Source organism: Lepidochelys kempii, chromosome 12 (genome assembly GCF_965140285.1).
Source record: "Lepidochelys kempii isolate rLepKem1 chromosome 12, rLepKem1.hap1, whole genome shotgun sequence".
NCBI lineage: Eukaryota > Metazoa > Chordata > Testudines > Cheloniidae > Lepidochelys > Lepidochelys kempii.
The window spans coordinates 33,470,409-33,497,113 of NC_136391.1; the positions used below are offsets into that span (position 1 = coordinate 33,470,409).

Genomic DNA, 26,705 nt, shown 5'->3' on the forward strand with positions numbered 1-26,705 from the left:
TCCCTAAGGCCTCTGCATCAGCAGGCAGCTTTTTGACACCAACACGTTCCTTGAGCCGTGCACATCTCTCCTGCTGACGACACTGATGATGCAGGTGCACATGGGAGAGAGAGAAGTCAATTTCAAAGCCATTTATGGTGGTGCAGAGCTAGAAACTGCAAAAAAAAAAAAAAAGAAAAAAAAAGAAAAAGAAAAAGAAAAAAAATTACGTTTGCCGAGGAAGGGGAAACAAAATAGGTAAGTATATGCATTTCTATTTCCAAGCTTCTGCAGGAGGTGAGACAGAGTGGGGGCCAGGAGAGAGTTTGGGTGAGGGGCTGCTGCACACTATGGAGAGTAAAAGGGAAAAAAAGGGGGGTGACAAGTGTGTCCCTTAAATCTGGCTTGTATATCTTTGTATATCTGCTTTGCATGCTGCTGGCTGCCACCTGATCTGCCCAATGCTCCTTTAGACTAGGAAATAGCGCTGACATTGATTCTCCTTAGGAGGCTCTTGTTATCGGTTAGCGAAATATGCAGTATTAGAGAGCGCTTAGTGCTAATTTAGGGAGCTTTCTCAGGTGGTGAGGGGGTCTTATTTCCCATCTGAATCGTTAGCCTCCTGGAATGATTGGCATCTATTTTGCAGTCTTGCTGTTGGCACAGCATCCTGTTTCCCAGGCGACAAATGGATTCCACCTCACAGCGTGGAATCTGAAGTGTGCAAGCCAGAGCCAATGGGTTTCTCTGCAGCAGGGATGCTATCTGGCTTTGCTCCCCAGTGGCCTGGATGCAGTCTCCTACTTGGAAAAACTGGTCAAAGTGCAGTAATGATCAGGCCATGTTGTGCCTTTTTTCTAGAGTGTAAGTCCCTCATTCCCACATCAGGCTGGTAGCCGGTGTACATCGCCAACCAGACTCCACAAGCGCCAGCGTCTGTGTGATATGATGAAGCGGCATTAGAAAGTTGGATACCAGTGACACTCTTTGACTTGGTGTCAGCTATGTTCTGATCCCAGGCAGTAGTGCCCAGTCTCTCTATGGATTGGGCTGTTTGCGTTGTGAGTTCTCATTCTGGGGAGCAGTATGACTGTACTGGCAGCTGGAGTTACTGCTCCTCTCTGGTTACAGTTGCTGCGTTCACCTCCTGACGTGTGCTGTAACTCCATCATAACTCGCTGCCTCTTGTGTTGTATTATTTGAAGACTGTCATTCCCAGGCATTGCCTTTATGCTGTTGAACCTCTTGATCTGGGTGTAATTTATAATTTACATATAATTTACATACCTAGCTGATAGTCTGAGCTCTTTTTTAGCTACGGTACATAACTGTCCATCTGTGACTGGCCCAGAGCTTAGAACGTGGGCACTGCGCGGCAATAACAGAGCATCTCTAATGGTGGGAAGTCCATCAGGGAAACACAGGATGTGTCAGACTGGATCAGACCAATGACCCATTTAGTCCAGTATCCTGTGAGGACCCTAGCGCAGCACCAGGTGCTTCACAGGAAGGTTAAAGTACCCTGCAGTAGGCAGAAATGGGATCTGCCCCAGGAGGAGATTTCAGGGCCAGAAAGTGGTTGAAACCTCCCCTCTACTGGGATGAGTAAGACTTTGTCTACACTTGCAACGGCATGTGCGGTGTATGTAGCTGTACACATCTCAGTGCAAGGCAGACCGCGTCCACGCTCGCTGCGAGGTGTAACTACACGTGGGAGTGAAAGGTTCAAGCAGGCAGCAGGGAAAGGCCGAGGCAGCGGGATGCTACACTGCTAAAAAGAGCTGGGTAGTGGTGGGTGTGTAGAGAGCCGTGCAGGGTACATACCCTAGGGTTCAGGCTCGTAGGGCGCTCTGCTCACCTGCACCATGCCTCCCCATCGACACTGTTATTTATACCCATGCTAGCCGGGCATGCAGGGTCTGCACTCTGCACACCACTGCGAGTGTAGATGTACTCTGGGAGGCCAGTGCAGCCCTTAAAGCAGATGGTGCGGGCTTGGCAGGACGGCTGGGAGATGGTCTGATTTTGTGCATCCAGCAACCTCTGTGGGGTGGTTTTCCACAGAGATCTGGCCATAAGCTTGACGCTGCCCTCGTCTCCTGAAAACCCCAAGGGAGGGTTACAGCAGCAGTAACCCCACCCAACTACTCATGTTGCAAGGTGTGTCTGACCCTTGGCTGCTGCCATAGGACTGGTGAATCTGGCCCTCTCTGTCTTTCATTTTAAAAATATGGGAAAACATGGTCAATGTCACTTTCTTATGGGAAAGACTACATGCAATTTGCAACCCAAGGGTCCAGCTGTTCCAGTGCGAATGGTTATTGCAGCCCTGGGGTTCTGTGTTTCTGCTAGAAACATATTCCACAGTAGCAGTGAAATTCCGCATAGCCAGAGCAACGTTAAAAAACAAAATCTTGCTTGGCACTGTGATATGAAAAATATGGGACAGCAGTTGCTGTGAGCAGGATGAAAGCTGATGTTTTGCCAACCTGAAGTGTAAAGCTCGTGCTGGAACTGAGGCCTGAAGAATGGGAGCATTTGCCAAAAGGAAATGGAAGCGGGGATGGAGGGTTTCGGGGAATGCATCAAGGTCAGCCCTGCCAAAAAAACATCTCCCCTGTGGACAGGTCTGATTACGATAGTAACCGCATTAGTCCATGCAAAGTGCAGCTGGAGCCACAATTGGCCTTCTGTGTTAGATGGTTACTGAATAGCATCTCGAATGCACAGATCGGGGAGGTCTGGCTCAGGATCTGCCAGTTATGTTTCTGTTCCATCATGATAGGGGGACCGCATATGAGGCTACATGGGATTTACTGGCCAGAGGGCTTTCCCACACATGGAAGTGAGAAGGTACAATACAGACCCCCCACACTGGAGTTTTTGAATGCAGCATGCTAAAAATACACTTTAGTATTGGACAGAGTGGAATCAAATCAGTTCAGGTTAAAATAGGGAATGTTTGCTAGGGTTAGAGGCCAGTGGTAGAATACATGCGTTCAAATCCCAGCAAGGTAGCAGTTTACTTCAACTTTCCAAGGTCTATAATATTGTGTCCCAAATAGTTTCAAATGTAAGGGCTTTTCACATGAAACCATAGTACAGTCCATAAAAAAAACAAAATCCTGCTTGTCCTTTATGGATCTTTAAAGTCCCCATGGGACTCTTTCTTGGCCTCTGTCTCTTTGTATTAAATTCCCCTTGCTTCCCATTCTCTTGCGTACAGGTTGGTTGCCATCTTTTCAGCAGAGGTGGCTGCAGCCTGGTGGTGGCCTTTGTGGTTGTAACTTATAAAGCACTTTCGGATCCATGGGTAGAAGGATGCTGTTTGTTTGTAAAATACCATTGTTTGCACAGAGCGCACATGAGTGGTGATATGATTCTCTGGCTTTATGAGAGGACAGATGAGATCCCAAGGGGGGAAACAGGGAAGCAATCAGGGACTGCTCGCAGGAGAAAGCAGAAATATTAGGTTAGCGTTCTGCATATATTCTTATGGTGCACAGGTGGGAGACAGTGGTTCGAGTGGTCACAGCCTACACAAATGGCACTAGAGAGGAACTGGCCCCCCAGATGTTTTGCTGTTGTACAGGTGATCTAGTCACTTTCTATGTGTGTTTCCCATGGATGGTTTTTGGTCACTGCTTCTTCGTTCCCAGAGCAGCCTTGCTTCATCTGAGAGGACAGGACACACCATTGGTTGAGTAGCTGAAGCCACTGCTGGGTGAAGGAGGAGGGTGATCACTCTGTAAGTAGTGAGGTCGTTACTAAGCTTCCCTCAGCATAACCCTGCTGTGATGCACTTGGACTCAGCTGCCATCCAGGGGCACATGGATTGGTGAGAGTGCTACCTGCATGCCAGCACGATGCATGGCGACGGGCAGTCGGGCTGCCTTGTGAGCACTCCTTTCCTGTCTCCTTTTCTTGTCTATATCGGCCTAAGCAGCAGTGGAAACCATCTTCGCTCTTTCATTTTTCCAGCACAGTATCTCAAGGAATGATGAGCCCTGACGTCAATGGGGAGTGTGTGTTTCATAGTCCAGCTTGTTTATTAGCCAAGGCTGAACTCATTCCCCTCATGCTGAACCTGTGTAAACTTCATGGCTCTGGAAGTTCAGCACAGGTTCAAATGTTCCTCGGGTTCTTGTTCTGTTGGATTTGGTATAGGTGCTTATGCCGCACTCATCACTGTAGTACTCAAGCATAGAGTATTAAGCAATGTGACTAACACGTGTTGTGTGTGTCGTGGTGTATCCATTCCCCAGGGGGAGAATTGTGTTCGGTGGAGTGTTCTGCTTTGGAAGTTTGGGGGCTTTTGTAATAAATATGTGCTTAGTAGAGAATGGGGGAGGGGAAGAAAGAAACAGCCCAGTGAAAAGACAGGGGAAGAGGGGGGCATAGTGGAAAACAAATCCAGATAGACTAGGTAGAAATGGGGGAAGAATAAGGGGAGAGATTCTGAAGGGAAAATACAGCAGATGCTATATATATCCCACCCACTTTTGCCATCCTAGCTCAGATGTGTGAGGCTTCTCTTGTACTTAATACAGAGCAGAGGACTAAAGTGGCAACATGGTCCAGTGTCTAGAGCACAGACCTAGGAGGGAAGAGCCCTGTGTTCTGTTCCCAGCTCTGCTACTGACTCACTGTGACACCGTGGCCAAGTCACTCCACCCCTCTGCCTTGGTTTTTTCACCCCTTCCTTTGTCTGTTGAAGACATAAACTGTTCAGGGCAGGGACCGTCTTTCAGTGTGTGTGTGTTTGTACAGTGCCTGACACAACAGGGCCCCAAACTTCATAATGTAAATAATCAGGACTCGCTTTTTTAATCAAGTTTAAAATCAAGATTTTGAAAAAATGGACTCACCATGAGAGAAAAAGAACACAACGTTTTATACAAACCCAAACTGGCTTTTCAAACCTCAAGAAATAGTTTGGGAGGTTCAGGGAATCCCTAGCTCCAAAAGTTCCCCTCTCTCCCCCGACGCATTTCTTTGGTATTTGGTTATTTGTGGGAATTTAGTCACCATTGTCCAGCCTGCCCCGAGCATGCATTCCTACTCGGTGGGTGGGAATTGGCATTCTTCCACAGCTAGGATCGGGCAAAATTTAAATGAAGAAAACTCAAGTTTTGGAGCAAAGTGTTAAATGATGTTGCTGATGCAAACAGAGCTGCCCCAGAGAGCCATAAGTCACGTGGGCATCATAGGTAGGGCATCCAGACAGTTACGAAAAGGTTACGGCTTCAGTCATGTCAGTATATAAGGCCTTGATTTTGCAAAAGGATATGTACCCATGCACTGTTCCATTGACTGGAATGGGCTCCAGGCAGGCAGATTCCTTTGCAGGATTAGGGCCCAGGACTAGAGCCAGCAACTGCTGTTGATATGAGCTTTGTTTGCAAAAAAAGGTTTGCCAGAAAACACTCTCCATGGCTTAAGCCAACCTCTAACTCTTGGAGGTCAGGAAGAAAGTCCCCGTAGGGTCAGGTTATGCCTTAACTACGTATGACAGAATTTCTTGCACTTTCCTTTGAAGCAGCTGGTGTCACCCACTGTCAGAGACAGGATACTGGACTAGATGCTTTATGCCTGTACGTGTACTTACGTACGTGTGTGTGTGTACACACAAACACACGCTTATATATTTAGTTAATAGATTAAGGGCCAATAGATGGCATTCAAGAATACATTCTTGGGTTTAGTAAAACAAATAAAATGACTTATCTGTGCAGCACTTTACACGGAGTTGTTAAGAAGTTGGTCCATTGGTTAATTCAGTGTGACAGTTTCTGTGTTGTGCATTCCACAAACCTGAGTCATTTGCACCTTGCAAACGCAGCCTCAGTTTATAACTGTTCCATCTTGTTGTCAGAATAGAGCTGTAAACGTTGCCTGGCTTAGCGCTGGCCTGCAGTGAGCTGGGAAGGAGCTTGCCATTTTCCCATTTGCTGGAACTGCCTTTCTCAGCTGAGCAATAAATCAGTAATTTCTGGCGCACGCAGCCTTGGGGAAGCCATGCAGTACTGTTAGTGCGTCTGCAGAAATGAGCAATTAGCTCATCTGCAGTCGAGCAGAGAGAGGGGAAAGATGATCCCAGCTGAAATCCTGTAATGGCTGGAGTCCGAGTGCTAGAATTTAACAAGACACTCTAGGTTGTGGGTTGGGTTGGGTTTTTTTTTGTTTGTTTTGTTTTTAAATTCTTTATTAAGAAAACAAAAATGCCTCAGGTCCCTGAGGGAAATTGGCTGTCAAGAACTGAGAATGTTTGCTGGACTGCGACAGCTGTGAGCAAGCAGAATGGGATTTTGGGCACAGTGGAGACCAACATCTTCTCATAATCATCATATCAAGGGTAATGTCTCCTTGGGGGATGTAGTGACATCAGAACCCCAGGAAGAGATTATTCCTTTCATTTATGTGCATTTAGAGTCGGATCTTACGGCGCTTACTTACGTGAATGGTCCCATTGTTGTCAACCAGAGGCTGGGAGTATTCCAGTGAGCAAGGGCTGCAGGATTAGGCTCTCAGAGCATGTAACTTCATTATGTATAGGATTTTTTTTTAAATCTTCTCTGTCCTGCGTTCTTCCATTCTGAACCTTTTTTCCCCAGCTCTCTGTGTGTGAGGAAGTGTGCTCTACTGGTGGTAAAAGAAGAGTCCGAATCAGAAGTCATGGGTTCTAGTCCTGTGTCTTCTTCCACAGATTCACTGTGTGTCACACAACCTATGAGAGGATCAGTTTCTCCGACAGTAAAATGGGAAAAAGGTTTACTGGGCTTTTGGAGGGGAGGGAGGCTATGAGGCTTCATTAATGGAACTTATCTGAGATCCTTGGAAGAAAGGTGCCCTATAAATGCAAAGCATTATTTCTTCCTTGTGCTTCCCTCCACTTCCACTTTAAGTGTAACAGCTTTATTAAAAAAAGTCATTGCAGAAAAATTCTGGAATAGCATTAGAAAGCTTTGTGGTTCTGGTTGGGCGACAGCCAGCAAGGTCACAGGGCAGTCTGCTGTGGCGTGTTTGTGTGTGTCGTCGTCTGAGATGTGATCTCTTTTGAGGACATCTCTACTGAATGTATTTTTCTTTTTTTATGCCTAAATCCTATGGTGACACGGTCAGTAGAAAAGCCTAGACAGACTAGACCTGAATCTGCCTGCATGACTGGCAACATAGTGCAGCTATTTCCACAAGGCATCTGCTTTGGCCTACCTGGGGATTGGTCCTTGCTCAGGATGAGGATCCATAAACGTTCTGCAAAGCTCAGGCCCACTCGGCAAAGCCTCACTGACACTATCAGCTGCATTATCTTTGAAGAGTTGCTCATGCCAATGAAGCTTTGCGGGATTGGGCAGTCGTAGGGCGTGCCTGCCCTGCAGTACCTTCTGCTGAGTTACTATGGAGCTGCATGTACTCCCTCCCTCAGTTTCCCTTCTCAGGAAGTCAGTAACTCCATTTTAGGTTTCAGAGTAGCAGCCGTGTTAGTCTGTATCCGTCAAAAGAAAAGGAGTACTTGTGGCACCTTAGAGACTAACCAATTTATTTGTTAATCTCTAAGGTGCCACAAGTACTCCTTAACTCCATTTCAGGCTCTTTTGACATGTGATTGAATAATACCCTTCATAGGGCTTGTTTATTACCTCTTACCAAAAAGGGCCATAACAAAAAGTCCCAAGTAAACAAAAGGTGCTTCTGGCTCCCAGGGTTTCTCTGAAGTCTGTCATCTAGGTTGTTCCCAGTTCTCCTGGTTCAGGGTAGCAATGTACATCACACTTTCTCCTTATGGCAGGAGCACCAGCTCTCCTCCTGGAGCTGGGTGGCACTGTATCTCCCCCAGCTGGCACTACTTAATTCCCAGACTTAGTGGGTATGGCAGTCTTCTGCTGGTGTCTGCTTCCTGCAGTCTCAGGACCCCGCAGCGGCCTTCTTGCTCCCCACAGTGTCAGCAGGCATCTGCCCTGCTATGAGGGAGGGGACAGCATTGACGCTGACCCCTTCTCCCAGCTCATTCCTTACTGTCTGGGGGAGAGGGCAGCCTTGCCCTGCCCTCTCTGTGAGGTTCCAGGCTCTTAAAGACCCAGTAACAGGATTCCTTCTAAGTGCTATTTCTTCTTGGGATCCCCTTTCTTCTCCCCCCATATCTCCTGAGGCTTTTATGTATCAGGGCACCCCCAAACTCTTAAAGGGGCGTGCCACGTGGCGGGGAGGACAAACTACCTAAATGTGACACTAACATTATCTGAATTGCAAGGGGGGTTTGTTAACTTCAGGCACATTTTGCATCCAAACACATGCACATTTTGCATCCTTAAATGGACCTGTCTCTACTCTTGGTCCTCGGCCACAGCCTCCCCCTCCCCACCCCCAAGTGTTAGTTATCGCTTGCTCACCAGTCTGGTGCAGGTAAGAGGACAGATGGCTTAGCTTTGGCCCAGTGCTCGCTGATGCAAACCAAATTGCTCTGGTAACCAGCTGATGGGTTTCAGACTTTAATTGAAGCTTTCGGTGAGCTGCTCCACAGTAAATAGCATTATGTTGACAAAAGCAGCCGGGTAACCATGGACAAAGGTTCAGGGTAGCAGAGTTCAAGCCTCTCATGGATGCTGTGTTTTTTTTATTTCCCACCATCATTCAGAAGTCCTTTAACATGGTTTAAAGACAGCAGTGCGTCATGTGAGCACATTAAACCCCTTTGTCCTGGAAAGCTGGAGCTGATACAGAGCCCTTTTGGATTCTTTGCTTGCAGCTGCCACAGCGTGTGTGCAAAGGTAGCCTAACCTCGAAGCTTCCTTTTGATCACTGTCCGGCTGGCATCAGCAGCAATTGTTGTAGGTCTCTCTTGCGTGGCAGGATGTTCATTTCCCTCTTTCTTCTCCTATATACGGCTTCACATCTGAATGGAAACCATTTCTGATTTATTTCTATCTGCACGGGAGAATTTGACGGCTGCAGAAGGGTTTGCATGGTAAGGTCATCCTGCCGAACAGTACGCTCCCCTTCAGACTGCAACACCCACCTTTGAAGCCACATTGCTGTAAGCAGTCTGAGTGGGGGTGATAAAGGGAAGAAGAGCCGAATGCTGGGGGAGGAGTGGGTGCTTGGGATGGCCCAGCTGGTTGCTTTCTGTTGTTCTGTCATCCTCTGGTTTCTGCTTTGAATTTAATTTGCTTATTTCCTAGGACAGAAGTGTAAAATGTCAGTGTTGAAAACTCTTTGCTAAGCTTGCTTTGTTTAGGATGCTTTGCTCACTGTGCATAATTAGCCAGAAATTAGTAGTTTAGGGTTATCAGGCTGATTGATCAGCCTAGAAAGATTAGATTTTATTCACTGCTGTAGCCAGTCTAACAAAAAAGAAACTATAGAGAACCATTAAATAAATAAGTGAAATTAAAATCTCTATGGGAGCATCATGTTATGTTTCCTAAAAAAGACTGTAATGATAATAATTAAATGATGACAATGTGCTCTGTAATTTAGAAGCCCTAAAGGGCTGCTCCAAAGAGCTTTCAAACCTAAAGGTATTTACTCCGCTCTAAAATCTGAAATACGTTTAGTATCCAGAGTGGGGTTTTTTTCTCCTGTTTCTTTTACTTTCCAATATCTTCAAAATGCTTTGCAAGCCAGAGTGGCTGCTGTTGTGCTTGTTCATTTGTATAAATTTAATTAAAATGAAAAGTGCATTTAAATCACTGATTCGGAATAAGAACAGGAGGACTTGTGGCACCTTGGAGACTAACAAATTTATTTGAGCATAAGCTTTCGTGAGCTACAGCTCACTTCACTGGAATACTTCATCAGCCTGCGTATAGAGCACTAATGCCGTGACTCATCATTGTGAAGAGCCAAAACTTGGTATGTGAGATGTATTATCCCTTCTTTATTCTTCCCCCCTTGCGTTCTGCTACAATTGGGGCAGATTGCGCTCTTGTGTTGAACATGAAAGCTGATGCCACCGCGGGAAAGAAGTGATTAATAAGCAAATAGCTACAGATGATTCTGGAAGGACTGCACTGTATTAATGAAGGGGCAAAATGCTGATTAACACATAGCAAAGCAGTTCTGAACGAGAATGCTGGAGAGTTGTCTAGATATCACATTTATGTTGCTGATATCTAGCCTACATACCAGAGTTAAATTCATAGTCTGCGTTAAGGGAGTGATTTTTCAAAGGGTCTCTGTTGCACCTGCTCAACGTACGTGTTCATTTGTGAGAGTGTGTGTGTGCGTAACTCTGTGTTTTGTGTACAAACTGAGGAACTGTCTGTCCATGTGGTTTACTCCAACCAGAGGGAAAATGTATCTGGACTTCATTGAACACCTCAGTCACAGGATCAGATTTGTAAACAGACATAAGTGAAAAAGGAAAATGATTTATAGCAAAAACTCCTGGGGGTGGCAGTTAGGTTCCAGTTGTCAGCTCAGGCTGTGTTCTTTCTGGGCCTGTGAATTGGAATGGAGATAGAGGATTGTCTGTCTGGGCTAATCGGTATTGGTTTCTGAGGTATCCATCATGATGACATGGGGTGATATTTTAATCTCCTCATCATTTTGTTAGGCTTTTAGAATTTTATCAAAATCTTGGGATTTTGGAGCGTGGGGTTTTCCCCAAAGAATACCATATATGAACACAACACAGTCTATGCTATAATCATTCATGGGAGCATAGCTATTCAGAAGGCAAGAGTTGATCCTCTGCTGATCTAGCTGTGGTGTGTGTGTGTGTAAAACTAGTAGATTTGGAAGTGTGTGGAGATTACCAGGAACAATATAAAAGTCCACAGGGACAATCCATTGATTAAGGTATTAACTAGACCGGGCCAGAGAATGGAAATGCCATGTTATGAAGGATTTCAAGATTGATGAAATTTTGTTTTCATCAGGAATGAAACCTCCAAAATTTTGAAATTCTCTGCAAAAGAAAGTTTCAGAAAAATTCTCGATTTGAGTTGATGAAAAAGGTTCATTTTGACAATATTGAAATGCTTTCTTTCAATTTTTACTTTTTTGTATTCTGTCATAAAAAATATTTAAAATGGAAAGTCATTTCAAAAGGAAAAAATGATTCTGTTTGTTCTAAAAATACTGAAACGGGATGTTTAGACATTGCTGGAACTTTTTCTCCCTTTTTTTCCCCCCCTCCAAAAAGAAATTCACGCGTTTTTGTAAAGAGTTTAGACTTCAACTGGAGTATAGTCTCCAATGGAAAATGGTTCCGGCAAAGTTTTTCTGACCAATTCTAGTTCTGAGTGAAGAATGCTGAGATTTTTCTAGAATCATAGTTCATCATTTGACTGTGGAGGAAAAAAAATCATATGTAGAGCAATAGCAGGGTTTTTTTTACTATTCCTAGCAATTAAATGCAATTATTTACATTTTATTCAAAAGGACGTTTGTCTCTGAAAAGGGTACAATTGCTGTTATCTTCCACTGGGCTTCAAGGAGTGGGGCATTTGCAAGATATGGACGATTTGAGGCATACTTCAGTGAGAGATAGTTCATCTTCTGAAACTAGGGTTGCCAGGCGTCTGGTTTTCAACAAGAATGCCCGGTTGGAAGGGGACCCTGGCGGCTCTGGTTGGCAACGCTGACCAGGCCATTAGAAGTCTAGTCGGCGGCCAGTGCGGGCCCGGGGCTAAGACAGGCTTCCTGCCTGCCCTAGGTCTGTACAGCTCCCAGAAGCGGCCACCAGGTCCTTGCGGCCCTCAGGTGCATGGGCAGCCAGGGGGCCTCTGTGCACTTCTTCCGCCCCCAGTGCCAGCTCAACAGCTCCCATTGGCTGGGAGCTGCGGGGGCGGCACCTGAGGGTGTGAGGGCAGCACGCAGAGCCTCCCTGGCCGCCCATACACCTAGGGGCTGCAGGGACATGGCAGTCGCTTCCTGGGAGCCTTGGTAAGCCCCGCCAGGACCCCAGACCCCACCCCTTTGCCCCACCCCTGAGCTCACTCCTGCACCTCAAACCCCTCATCCCTGGCCCCACCCCAGAGCCCCCATCCGGAGCCGCCCTCCATGGTCCCAACCCAGAGCCCTCTCCTGCACCCCAAACCCCTCATCCCAGGTCCCAGCCCAGAGCCCGCACTCCCCCAGCCCAGAGCCCATATCTCCCCCCTGTACCTGAATCCCCTGCCCCAGCCTAATGAAAGTGAGTGAGGGTGGTCAAGAGCAAGCAACAGAGGGAGCGGGGATGGAGCAAGCGGGCACTGGGCCTTGGAGAAGGGTTGGGGCAGGGGTGTTCGATTTTATGTGATTAGAAAATTGGCAACCCTATCTGAAACCAAAGCAAAAATGTGGCTGCCATAACCTATTTCTTCTATGGAATTATGAACCCACAAATTTATACACATGGAGGTTGTTTTTCCCCCTTGAAAGAGCTTGAGCACTGCATTTTTCTTTAAAAAACAAAAACAACAAAAAAAGAAAAACCCACATCAAAGAAAAAGATGAAAACGTGAAGAAGTTTTAAAATAGATTTAGGGAAGCCTCTCTCTTTTTTTTTTTTTTTTTTTTTGCAGTTTCCTTATCATGACAGTCTCACAATGGTATCTATATGGTTGTTTATATTTTCTTGCAGAAAAAGATTTACAAGTACAAGAAAGTGCTTAGTAACCCAAGCCGTTGGGAGGTTGTTTTGAAGGAGATTAGGACACTGGTGGACATGGCGCTAAACTCTCCACTACAGGATGATTCCATCCATCAAGCACCGCTGGAAATTGTCTCAAAGCTGCTCTCGGAGGTAAGATCATGAGGATGTTCCCATCTTGTTGCCTTCTCTTTGGAAGAAACCAAACATTTAACAGCCTGTCCCCATCCCAAACTTGTAACTTGGGTTCAAAAGTCTGCCCTCGAATATGCACTGTAATTCCTTTTGATTTCAGTGGCCCACTACCTAGGTGTTCATAGTCGATAACTCATTCATTATGGGTCTGATCCATAGCCCATTGAAGTTAATGGCAAAACTCCCAGTGACTTCATTGGGTTCCTAGCTGGGCTCTATATGTATGTAATAGACTATATCATTCTCACAATGGATCAGTGGGATGTGAACACTGATACGTCTAATAAGCAGCTCTTTTCTTATTGCAATTTCAAATGGAGATATCAGAGGTTTTAGCCTCCCCCATATCTGTGTCAAATAGGTGGTCCACTTCTGGGCAGGTTTGATATCATTTGTCCCCATTTTTATTTGCTAGCATTTGGTGCTGTATTTAATCTGTTGCTCACTTTGAAATGGGTTTCCTTCTTACTCTTAGCACCTGTTCTCTGGTTGTTTCAGTTCCACTACAAAAATGAAATGTGATGCATATCAAAATTTTGTATCTGTTGGGTAAAGGGTGTGAAGGGCAGGCTGCATTTTTGTGCTCATCTGCGATGAGGAGAAAAAGAGCTGCTTTTCCTTTGGTGCACTAAGATTGCGGCGCTATTGTAACCTCATAGCGCCTTGTGGAACACAGAGAACATAGGGAAATAGTGTATTGGAGTAAATTGATGCAGCTCAGTTGACTTAAGAGCTGCTATATGGTATATGCTGGGGGTATATTTGGCTCCATGTTAGTAGGCAGGAATTACAGGCAAACTGCTACAGTTCGTCCTCCAGCCATGGCAGAGAGCGGCAAGGAAAACCTTTTATTAACTCAGTCTGTGGAATTGAAAGCATGAAATTTAGAAAGCATTTTTTAAGAAATACCTCCCATTAGTTCAGTCTTCCCATTAATTGGTATCTCAGGGAGCATCAACATTTAGCAGAAACTTCCTGGCTGTAAATCCAGGGGTCATGATTCTGTAGGTGCTGAGCACCCCTTTTTGAGAAATGGAAGAGAGCATGGTCCTTGATAGTAGATGATGTATTAGCATTAAAGGAATAGTTTTAGCATAGATGATAGCATTAAAGGAATGGTTTTAATAGAGCCTGATTTTATTCCTGTTCGTCAGTGATTGCAGAATTGGACCCTGGTCCTTGTTCATTTGCATTGGCTGAGGTGTGTGCATTGATCGTGTCAGTTTCAAAATAAGGTTAGCTCATTGATTTCTTCTGTTCAACCTTTTCAGAACACCAACTTAACCACTCAAGACCATGAGAGCATTATTGTGGTGAGTATCCTTATGTCAAGTTTTGGGGGTCACTCTGTGTTTCTGATAGCTTCATTTCGCCCTGGTTTTGGCTTCTATAGTGCTTGCTCCTGCCGCATTGACATGAGTGGCAGCTTTACCATTGACTTCAATGGGTGCAGGGTCACACCCGTTTAACCCATTCACTTTTTCATAATTCTATTGTCCCCTTTTTCCTGTTTGGTATAAATAACAATAAAAGATCCCTGATTAATGTGTATAAAACTCTGTAGAAATTTTTAGAATGAATTGTCTCACTGCATGGTTGCACAGTGCAAATGTTAACATCTGCACCTGCCAAATTTGGCCCCTCGCAACCTGTGGGTGCCAAGGTTTTCTCAGGGGCTAGTGTGCTGTTGTACTTTTGTGCACACTCAGGCTAGACTGTGGAAGGTGTGTGATCATGTGTTTGCCCTTGCAAATGTGGGAATGTGTGTGTATGCTTTTACCCATGTACACGAGTGGATCTGAAAATGCTTTCTTCAGTTTTCTCTGATTTACCTACAGTGCATTTATTTGGATATATAAATAAGTGAAGCAAAAGGTAGCCTTCCTCCCCATGCAACCAAATATAAAATGTTAACAGTTTATCAGTGGTAAAAATTGCTTCCCATTCATTGTAATTTAATTTCAGTTGCTGGCGATTTCTAGGAGATTTTCTTAGTAATCTAATCTAGTACTTCACCACCACCTGATCATATTATGTCCATCCATGAATCTTCCTGCAAAACAACATGACATAAAATGTAGCTGCCACTAGGTGTGAATTGCACTCATCTCCTGCTCAGGACTCCACTTTAGCTGGTATCAGTCATTATGATAAGTTTCTAAAGTGGCAGTCTCTTTGCTCTGAAGTCCACTATGGATTTCGTTTTACTTCAGTGCTAAGGTTAATTCAGACTTCCTGTTGCCAGTCAGTGATGATTGTAATTTGGGGGAGGGGAAAATAAACTTTGTGTTTTAAAAAAAAAACAAATAAAAAACCCCAACTATTCTGACTTTTATCCAATTCTGAAGATTGTGCCTCAGTTATTAACAGAAATACAGTTTCTGGGTTTTTAAAGCCCCTTGCAAATATAGCAGCAGCCTTGCATTATTCTTGTTATTTATTTGCTTAGTAGTAGTAGGTTGTTGTTGTAAATATTTGTGGCCTCAGTGATTTACCTGTATAGATAAAGCCATGTGCCTTGCCCTAGATTTAGCTAACAGCCTGATTCTCATTCCAAATTGCCGGAGAGTAACAAACCATTTCTCTGCCTGGTTTAGATCCATCTCTTTTGGGGTGGAGTGGGGGGTCTGTGTGGAATGTATGTGAATTTAGTTCTGGTGAAAGGTAACAGATGGGCAGCCCTGCAGAGCAAAGCTCTCTCTTTATCCACAGGACAGGCATAGGTTGAGCAGAGGAATGCAGGCTTCCCCCACACTGTCCTTGTTCCAGAGAGATCACTGACTGGAGAATCTCCATGGCCCAGTCAGATCTCAGCCTCTCTGAGACTGCCAATTCTGGTTGTCTCTTTGTGAAGTGGACATCTGTACACTAGGGTCTGGACTGAGATGACAAAGCTTATTTGATGCAAGCCACCAAACAGCAATTCCATCTTCAACTGCTATGATCTGATAACCTCTCTGTCAACAGGCAGGCATAAAACCCTCACCGTGACTTTGTAATACAGTTTATCAGAGGGATGGAGGAGGATGGATGCTATAGCAAATTATTATAAAGATAAATTCAGGTAGAGTCCTTAATGTAGTTAACTGTCGAATATGTAGCAAGGATATTATAGTCCAGCTGAATATTACAGCAAGAGTGCACCATTTTTATAGTACTGTAGTAAGAATATATTGCTATAGGGCCATGACCAGTGAAGAAATAAACAGCTGTAGGGAGGGGAATTGCACAATAGCCAGCTTTAGCTGCTCCACTGTTATGTAAAATCTAGGCAGCTCTTTGCAGATGTGCTTGGTTTTCATTCCAGAAATTCATGTTAATCTTCTCCTATGGCTGAGTGGGTGTTGTGATTCATGGTGATTTTGATGGGCTAATTTGAACTGATCTCCTGTGGGAAGATTTAAAAAAAAAAAGAAAACCAAACAGGCTGCATTAGCAAAACCCCCAAATGCCATCCAGGTAGAATGCCGGTTGTTCAGAAGTTTAATACACAAATGCCCTAGCTGCTCTGTTGAAGAGTTTTACTTTCTAAACTGGTACTGGGAATCCCTTATCCCAAGATTGAAAAAGCCTGAAGGCATCATCATGTACAGAGAATGCATTGTTCTAGTACTGCTTTCTAATTTACAAAGGAGACAGCAGCAACATAATTTCATTACACTCACAGTGGCAGGTATGACTTGTAATATATTTACAGTACATAACCACATCAAGTTGCTTAGTGATGGAGAAAGAAAGGCTGACCTGAACTTTTGGAAAGTTAGACTCATGTTTTTTATAGAGCGTAGTTCCACAAAAACAGTAGTGTCATTGTGGTGATCTTGGTAAAATGAAAGGAAATCAGTCATTCCCCGCAAGCGGGGCCTGTTTTGTACTGGGTGGTAACGTCCGAGCATGAACTATATGAATTATAACGTGAAAGACATAACGTGTGTGAGTTTATGTATATTTTAGAACCCTTTACATAAAGTGGCACTGTAATCATGAGTCAGATTCATCCCTAATGAACTACCTCTGAAATCAGTGAGTCCAATTCTGCTCTCATTCACGCTGGTGTAAAATCTGGAGTAACCTATTGTCTTCAGTGGTGTTACTTTTGAATTTACGCTGGCGTAACTGAAAGCAAAATTTGCCCTATGGGCTTATAACAAGGATGAATTTAGGCCCATAATTTAAAAATAAAACAAACCCTAGTTTCCTTATTAACACTTGGGAAAAAACAAACCACATTTCTACTGGTGGTAGATTTTGTTCCAGAAAACAGAACAAAACCCCCTAAAATCCTAAATATGTGACTTAATCCTGAGAGGGTCCAATTAAACTTAGAGACAAGGTGAAAAGGTAGTATCTTTTATCGTAATGCTATCTATAATGTCGATACTTACCATGTTGTGTTTTATTGTAAAAGATATTACCTCACCCACCTTGTCTCTCTCTAATATCCTGGGACCAATGCTTCTACAACAACACTGCATTAGACTAAATTTACAGTCACCTTCTTATCCAGGTCTCTGTTTTAAAGAATTTTAAAATATATTCACTCACATTCTTTTATTAGGGCTGGCCTGTGTGATGAAGTCAAATTGAAGTATGCTAACTTTTTATTTTCAAGGCAATTGCACCTTTGCTGGAAAACAATCACCCTCCGCCTGACCTCTGTGAATTCTTCTGCAAGGTACTAAGAACAGATTCATTGTCTGAAGCCTCATTGTTGTTTTTTTTTTGTTTTGTTTTTCTTAACCTCTTGAACTGATCCCCCAGTTGGTTTCTGTGTTTGGTTGATGGCCAGGAAGATCCCTGTTCTTAATGGGCCAGACTGTAAAATAGTATTACATGTCAGGAATGTAATCCTCAAACTCTGACACACAGTGATGTCTCTTTGTATGTCCCGTCGCTAGCGTAAGTGCCACTGGAACCAGCGCGTTCTGATGGATCATAATGTGGGGCATACACTACACTGTCCTCTTCCTGAAAGGTTGTGTGTGTGTTACTAGGATTCTGGACTTGAGATCCCAAGGTCTTTGAATTTGAAAAAGCTGCTATAATTTTAATTTTCCTCTCTAAACTGATTGATATTTCAATTTAAAGTCTAATTGCTGACAGTTGGATATATGCTTTCCATCAGGTCCCTTGATTACCGGATAATTCACTTGTAAGGAAAGACGGTCAGATTGGCAGATTCAGAAACTTATCAAAGTCATTCACACATTGTTATTAACCACCTGTAGGGCCAGTGCCTGCCCTCAAGGACATGTGCATCTAAAATCCCAAATTGGCTCCTGGTGACTAAGGGCAAGTCTACACTTAAAATGCTGCATTATTTTGCAGTAGTGCTTTAATGAAGACGTGTAAACTGATGGTCGACAGCTCTCCTGTTAATTTAATTAATCCACCTCCCCGAGAGGCGATAGGTATGTCCGTGGGAGAAGTTCTCCTGCCAACGTAGTGCTGTCTACATGGTGGGGGTTAGGTCGGTATAACCATATTGCTCGGGGTGTGTGGATTTTTAACACTTCTGAGCAACATAGTTACAATATACCGGTATAGGTCTGTAGTATAGAACAGACCTAAATATATTATTGATGAATGTTGTAGTTTCAGGTTTTATACAGTGATTTGGTAAAGGCTAGGGCTCCTCCAAGCCACATATGTATTTATGGTTTCTCATTGCAGCACTGCAGAGAACGCCCTCGGTCCATGGTTGTCATAGAAGTGTTCACACCAGTGGTACAGAGAATCCTCAAACACAACATGGTAAATGTCGATGTATGTATGTATTTGGTTGGTTAGGAGAGCAGTCACTGTGACCCCTTACATATGAACTGGCTATATTTCTTGTCTATAATGCACCCATCACCATGATGCCTGGTCACTATATGCGTGTACCCTTGCGCAGGGTAGCCATGCACTACATCTAAGGTGCTTACTTTGGGCACTCAGGCTGAGATTTTCAAAAGCATCTAAGCTAGATAGACACTAAACTCACTTAGGTGCTTTTGAAAATCCTACCCCCAAGCCTGAAAATGTTGACCTCTCATTTTTATTTGTATGTAATTATTACGAGGTATGTCCATTAATACCGGGAAGTGCAGCCATCTCGGATGGAGCCCAGTAGCTGGTTATCACCTCCCAGCAACACTGAGGACTGCCTGTCTCGTTCCAGAACAAGAAAGTGCTTTTATGAGCTCTTTGAAGGGTACGAGCGCTGCTAGTACACTTTCTACTTTGCATAAGCAGATTTGATTGCCCAAAGCTGCAGTTTGCTATGATCCCTGGAACGGGTTTCATGCTTTTATAACTGCACAAAGGGTTTGTTTTCATTGTTACAATTATAGATGACATCCACAGCCTTTCTGGGTCACAACATACATCCCAAGTAAACATTTCTTCTTTCTTATTTATACAACTTCTTTAACTCCTCGAGTTTTCAGAACTAACAAACCAACCAATCCGACAGGGCCGAAAGGCTGTGTTCTTGGTCCTGCGCCCGCTCTCTCCAGACGTGTCATTTTTGAATATGCCGTAACCTTCAATAAAATATTCTGTACGTGTTGTTCTTGGATTCCAGACCATTAAAAATACTACTACCACCACCACCAAAAATAAACAAATAAAATCCAGTGCTCTTGTGGGGTCTCAAATAAAATCTAAATGCACAGTGCGCTGCTTGTATTTGGTTAGCTTAAGAGAATTGCTCCTGTTTACCATACTTAGCATTTGCAGATTGGAACTCAACATGCCTTTTTACCACTGGGTGTAATTGAAGAATTTATAGTGTTAAATATTAATGGGAGTGGATTTGGGCACTTTACTGCTCTCTGGGGAATTATACTCTGACTAGTCTCTTTAGACTGCGTATGTGTGTATATAAAAACCTTGTCTTGGGGAACAGAAGCAAAGAGCCCAGTGTTAATTTCATGGCATTAGCAAGCCACTTAGAAATCCGGTGAATAGTGGTCTGGGAGTCGGGAAACCTAGACTCTATTAGTGGCTTTGCCGTTAATGTGCTCTGTGGTCGTTGACAAGTTGCTTCAAGATCTGTGCCTCAGTTTCCCCCTGTAAAATGATACTCTTCTTTTGTAAAGCATTTTGAAATCTATGGGTGAAAAGAACTATAAAAGAGCTGCTGGTTGTGGTGTTGGCCACAGCATTTTCGTCTGCCTGTGATTGCAAGGCAGTGGGCCCAATCCTGTTACATATTGAGTGCTGGGCAACTTCAACACCGATTGACTTCCAAGAGACGCTCAGCTCTTTGCTAGATCAGACTGTGTTTGCGTGTAAGCCGTTTTGGGTTTGCTTTGCTTTTTTTCCCCAGTTGACGTGGACTTTAGGCTAAACGAATCCATTAAGCTAGCCTAACGTATTGAACAGAGAAATCTGTGAATAGCTCCTAGTTGAGCGCTCTGGTTTTGGGGGGTTTATAGCAATGCTAGAGAGTACGTTGAATAATTTACATTTTATGTACATAAGACAACTAATTTTATCAAGGGGTTGTGGTGCCATCAATGGGAGATGAGCTGTCATGTTTTTACTAATGTGACTGGAGCCAGAGAATGGAATTCCAGACATACTGTGATACACGGTGAAGCTGGGGGTGGTTTGCAAAGGTTTCCAAGTCAGCAGCTGTCTTTGAGCACACTTTCCCCCTCCAAATTGCATCAGACCATACCTTTCAAAGCTTTCCCCTTTGGACCAGCTTATAAAACAGAGGGCTCGAATTTTTAAGACTGAATGTGATTATTTGCTTGAAAAGTCCTGACAATTACACGCTCAACTGACTATTTGCATGCTCAACTATTGCAAATGGAGTAATTAACCACTGGAACAATTTACCTAGGACATTCTCCAGCACTCAGTATTTATCTTGAGACTGGTTGTCTTCCTAAAAGATATACTGTGGCTCGAAAAAATTGCACTTGAGTGTGCAAAAAGAGGGCTGTGCATATGCAAATTGGAACTCATGTATAAGTACTACATTTTTACATGGAAGGTCATCTTCTGCATGTACACACATATTTCAAAGGTGTATCTTGGGTGACAGAATTTGAAAATATGGCATCATTTTTATTATTTATCTGTATGTATGGTCAATGAACAGTGGTATCTGCTGTTCTCTTGAAGATGTCAGCATAGTGATTAAATGAATTCAAATGTCCCTGGGCTGATCTCTGTTGAAAACACACAGTTTTAACATACATTGCAGGCATGTTTCAGCGGCTTCACTGAGTGTCTCCTTTTTGGACAGGATTTTGGGAAGTGCCCTCGGTTGAGGCTGTTTACTCAGGAGTATATTCTGGCTCTGAATGAACTGAATGCCGGCATGGAGGTGGTGAAGAAGTTCGTTCATAGGTTAGTAACAGTTAATTCTATGGAGTATTCTCCAACCCTGTAAACATATTCCTCTTTGTGGCTGAGATGAAAGACAGGAAAAAGTATAATTTTCCTTGTGGATAACCATGGAGTGGCCAATGTTTGCTGAAACGCTGTCGGTGTTAGCAAGCACCAGGAAAAACTAGAGGTTCATCAGCACAAATTTTCCCACTGAGGGCCTGATCCTATGCCAACTGAAGTCCATGGGAAGACTCCTCCTGATTTCAGTGGGCTTTGGATCAGGCCCTTAAGTGAGAACTCTTATCTAGTGTACAGCTATTTGTGAACCTTCATGGTAGTTTTTCTTCAACGGGGCTACAACAGTACTACAGTAAATAAACTCAGGAGCAACTTGATCCAGTTCTCAATGCAGTCGTATTCAGTGGGAATTTCTGGGGTTAAATCAATCTTACTGAACTTCCCCGAATCTCTGTCCCCTGTTCTGGGACCCCTCTTTGCCTAAAAATGTTATCACCTAGAGACACCTTCATTACAGTAATGTCGCCTTTAGGTTACTTCCTCCCACCCCCATTGTTTCTTTTTTATTTTTCAGCATGCACGGTCCCACTGGACAATGCCCCCATCCCAGGGTCCTGCCGAATCTTGTAGCTGTCTGCTTAGCAGCCATTTATTCTTGTTATGAGGAATTTATCAACAGGTCAGTTTGACTTTTCCAAACTATGTTCTGCTCATTTACAAACACTGGTGGGGGGTGTGTGTGGGGGTGTGTGTGTGGGTGTGTGTGTGTAAACGGAATCAGGTGTGTTGAGCCCTTACCCTGTTGTATTTGTTCCCAAATATCCTGTGAGAAACTGAGCATGTCCTGTGAGAGCTGAGTACCCTTGATTCCCATGGCTAGGCCCCCTTGATGTAATCCACACACTGTGAGATAGATAATGCAGAGATGAGGTTTCTCACAAGTCCCCAGTGTAGAAAGGGGGTGTGCAGGCCTCAGCATCTTTCAGGATGGTGAAGCTCAACACCTTCTAGTGCTCATCTTCCTTTGCACCTTCTGTCTATCCCCTTGTAGGGGAGGCCTGCAGTTGTGACTAGGTCCTGTAGAGATGCACAAGGTAAAGAGGCTTGCCAGGCATCTGCACAAAGGCCCCTTCCAGTCTGGGGCGGTGTATTCATGACACTGGGACAGCTCATGACCTGAAACGACGAGCTAGTTGAAATTCCTTAACTCCGATGCACAGTGAATGTCTTCCCCCACACAGTGAGCTATACTAATAGCCAGGAGACCAATGATCTCTAAAGAGGTTTAGATATCTGAGAGGAGGCCGCATGTAAATCGTAGTGTAAATTTAGCTCCGTACCTGGGTTGGTTTTCAACCGCAGGCTGTTGTTATGAGACGTTTAACTGGTCAGATTCCAGTGTTACCACAAGATCGATGTTAAAATGGGCCTGGTGTCAGGCTACTGACGTACTTTTACGTTTTTTCAGTCAATATCAAGGGCTCTTTCTGTTTTTGTTTCCTACTCGTTTATGCCTATCTGATTTTCCCCATGTGTGCTGGCTGTCTAGTAGCCAGCAAAATTTTCTAACTAGAGGACTGCAGACCAGAGTCTGGACATGTACTATATTTAGTTGCGCACTTGTGCATGAATTTAACGTCAGCTTCGTGTAACTTGGGTGAGAGTGCAGCATTCCCCGCGCCTTTATGTTGAGCTGGCACAGCAGTCAGACTGATGGAAAGTACAAATTCTCACAGTATAAGGGCCTGTGGAATGGTCCTTCTGGGGCTTCAATAGTTTTCATCGAGGTTTGTAATACGAATAAAAAGGAGAATCGTAATCAAATGGGCTGGGGTAAAATACAGTGGGCAGTTGCAACAGAACTTGGCTTCTCAGCCCCACTGTCTTCCCCATGTTATGTCTGTTATGCTTGGCTACTAACGTTATAAGTTTCTCTTTAAAATGCAGTCGAGACAATTCTCCAAGCCTGAAGGAAATTCGCAACGGCTGCCAACAGCAATGTGACCGAAAGTCTAACTTACCCCTCCGGCTTCTCCACACGAGTCCTGACCTAGTCTCTCAAGAGGCAACCTTGAGCGAATCTCGCCTCAAATCAGTCATTGTCACATCAAACGAGATCCACGTGGAAGTGGAGCGTAACAACACAGCTAACCAGAAGATGACGGCCAATGTCGGCAACGATAGTGAGCCCAACTTGATTGACTGCCTGATGGTCAGCCCCACCTGTAGCACCATGAGCATCGAGCTGAGTGCCCAGGCAGACAGGATTCTTGGCTGCTACGTGGAAATACTCAAAATGCTGTGAGTGACTTTTTACAGCCTTTTGTACGTTGTCGTCTTAGCAGTTAGGGGGCTTTTCCCAGAGGTCTGTCTCCTCCAACATCTGTGTGCAGCTGGCAAGATAAGACAGGGTTGTAAATCTAATGTGAGCACTGAAGTCCAGTGCCTGAAAGAGGCATCTGGTGCTGCCAATAAATTCTAAAAATAGTATTCGGAGGATGAAAATTGAAAGCTTATTTGTACATTGAGACAGGATATTGTTGCTGGCAGCTATTGGTCATTTATTACCCACAAAACATTCCCATTTCACCCTTCTGGACCACATCGGGATTACTGAACACAGATTCCAGGGGGTGGAACTAGCTTTAAGAGACAAACTCCTGTTTTAGGCCAAGACCCTGTGTTGTGATAAGCATCACAGCACCCATTGGCCTCAGTGGGAGTTGAGTGAGCTCAAGTGTCCCTCAGTAGGAACTCAGCTCTTCACAGGATTGAGCCCTTAACGTATTGCAACTCGTTATGCCTGGGTTTTGTAGGTGGTTCAGACTTCCCTCCCTCACAAGCTACTCTGTTGATTAGGCAGTCCACATGGTACAATGAAACCCAGATAAATAAATGACTGCTAAAGAAACCATTACAGAATGCTTGTGATAAAGATGAATTAGAATTGAATTCCATACACTTAGGGATATTTTGACAAGGTCTCTGAGACATGACGTTGCCTAATCAGGCTAGTCTTTTGGATAGGTTTCACTGGAGCAAGTATACTTTCAAGAAGGATTGATACTAAAAGGATTTTCAGCACTAATTTTTTGGGGTGGAAATTGACATTATCAACTGGATGAATAAGTAAAATCAATGGATAACACGAGATGCATGGTAGAAATAAAAAAATTAGAGTGGAACATGTATTCAAACAGTGAGGCTGTGTGACCCAAAGGGATTGAATGTTAGGATTCCTGGGTTTTACACTCAATTCTACTTCTGAGTTACAGTGTAATTCATGGATTCCAAGGCCAGAAGGGACCATTGTGATCACTAGTCTAAACCTCTTGTATAACAAGCCAGCGAACTTCCCAAAAATAATTCCTAGAGCAGATCTTTTAGAAAAACATCCAGTCTTGATTTTAAAATTGGAGTGATAGAGAATTCACCATGACCCATGGTAAATTATTCCAGTGGTTAATTACCTTCACTGTTTAAAATTTGCACCTTATTTCCAGTCTGAATTTGTCTAGCTCTCACTTGGTTGAAGAGCCGATTATCAAATATTTGTTCCCCCTGTAGACACTTATAGAAAATAATCAGGTCACCCGTTACCTTCTCTCTGTTATACTCAAAGGAGCTCAGTCTATTTACTTTATCACTGTAAGGCATGTTTTCTAATCCTTTAATCATTCTTGTGACTCTTTTCTGACCCCTCTCCAACTTATCAACATCCTTCTTGAATTGTGGACACCAGAATTGGACACTGTTCCAGCAGCTGTTGCACCAGTGCCAAATACAGAGGTAAAATAACCTCTCTACTCCTACTCGAGATTCCCTTGTTTATTCATCCAAGGACCACATTAGCCCTTTTGACCAGAGTGTTGCACTGGGAGCTCATGTTCAGCTGATTATCCACCACAACCCCCAAATCTTTTTCAGAGTCACTGCTTCCCACGATAGAGTCCCCCATCCTGTACGTATGGCCTACATACTTAGTTCCCAGTTTTACATTTAGCCATATTAAAAGGCATATTGTTTGCTTGTGCCCACCTTACCAAGTGATCCAGATTGCTATGTATCAGTGACCTGTCCTCCTCATTATGTACCAATCCCCCAGTTTTTATGTCATCTGCAAACTTTATCAGTGATGATTTTATGTTTTCTTCCAGGCCATTAAATGGCATAGGGCCAAGAACCGATCCCTATGGGGCCCCACTAGAAACATACCCGATCAGTGATGATTCCCCATTTACAATTACATTTTTGGACTTATCAGTGAGCCATCTTTTAATCCATTTAATGTGTGTGCCATGTTAATTTTATATCGTTTTAGTTTTTTAATCAAAATGTTGTGGCTACTGAGTCAAGTGTAAGTATATTACATCAACAGTATTACCTTTATGAACCAAACCTGTAAACTCTTCAAAAAAAAAAAAAAAAGTACCAGAGTTCATCTGATAATTTATTTTTTATAAACCCATGTTAAATGGCATTCATTATATTCGCAAAAAGAAAAGGAGTACTTGTGGCACCTTAGAGACTAACCAATTTATTTGAGCATAAGCTTTCATGAGCTACAGCTCACTTCACTTCATGGGATGCTGTAGCTCACAAAAGCTTATGCTTAAATAAATTGGTTAGTCTCTAAGGTGCCACAAGTACTCCTTTTCTTTTTGCGAATACAGACTAACACGGCTGCTACTCTGAAACCATTCATTATATTACCATCCTTTAATTTGTTGTTGATTTAATCTCATATCAGCTGATCCATTATTTTGCCCTGGGATCAATGTCAGATTGACAGGCCTATAATAACCCAAGTTATCCTGTTTACCCTTTTTAAATATTGGTATGATATTAGCTTTCTGTCAGTCTTCTGGAACTTTCCCAGTGTTCAACAGTAATGATCCAGCAAGCTCCTGGATTGAAATTCAACAGTAATGATCCAGCAAGGTTCTGGATTGAAATTCAACAGTAATGATTCAGCAAGCTCCTCAGCCAGGTCATTTAAACCTCTTTGACGCAAGTTATCTGTACCTGATGATTTTAAAATGTCTAACTTTACTGGCTGCTGTTTAGCATCCTCCTGAGATGCTAGTGGAATGGGAAGACTGTTAGCATATATGACTTGACTATATCATCTGTGTTTTCACAAATACAGAATAGAAATATTTATTGAACAATGCTGCCTTTTCTGCATTATTATTGATAATTCTACCATTTCCATCTAATAATGGAGCAATACCATTGTTAGGAATTTTTTTGCTCCAAATATACTTTAAAAACTCTTCCTTACTGTCATTTTTTTATTTTTATAGCTGCTTTCATTTCCTCTCTAACAAGGTTTTTTTTCTTTTTTAAATCAGTACAGCCTCCTTGTTCGATTGCTAGACATCCAAAAAACCCACAAAGTGTTCCTAAACAATTCCCAATTATCATTCACATTTTTCTGATTAAACTCTTCCTCCCGGCTGATCTTGCTCATAACTATTTTCAGCTTTGTGAAATTGGCCCTTTTAAAGCACCAAATGTATATAATTTATTTATTTATTACTGGTCTGGATTTTATTCTGTTTACACATTATAAATGTGATCAAGTCGTGATCACTTGTACCTA

The 26,705-nt window shown here is 43.4% G+C and overlaps 1 protein-coding gene across 7 annotated transcripts in view; it reads left to right on the forward strand.

Annotated features, from left to right (window-relative positions):
* CMIP (c-Maf inducing protein) overlaps window positions 1-26,705 on the forward strand; it is a 170,783-nt gene that overhangs the window by 115,834 nt on the left and 28,244 nt on the right. For 4 of the 7 annotated variants that reach the window (XM_073308044.2, XM_073308041.2, XM_073308042.2 and 1 more), the window contains exons 4-10: window positions 12,548-12,709; window positions 14,023-14,064; window positions 17,364-17,426; window positions 18,425-18,505; window positions 20,955-21,100; window positions 21,675-21,779; window positions 23,048-23,401. In XM_073308044.2, the coding sequence (XP_073164145.1) occupies window positions 12,548-12,709; window positions 14,023-14,064; window positions 17,364-17,426; window positions 18,425-18,505; window positions 20,955-21,100; window positions 21,675-21,779; window positions 23,048-23,401 (953 nt within the window). Of the gene's footprint in view, window positions 1-8,667; window positions 8,945-12,547; window positions 12,710-14,022; window positions 14,065-17,363; window positions 17,427-18,424; window positions 18,506-20,954; window positions 21,101-21,674; window positions 21,780-23,047; window positions 23,402-26,705 lie in introns of those variants that run through there. The other 3 variants (XM_073308043.2, XM_073308045.2, XM_073308048.2) reach the window with 2 other exon arrangements.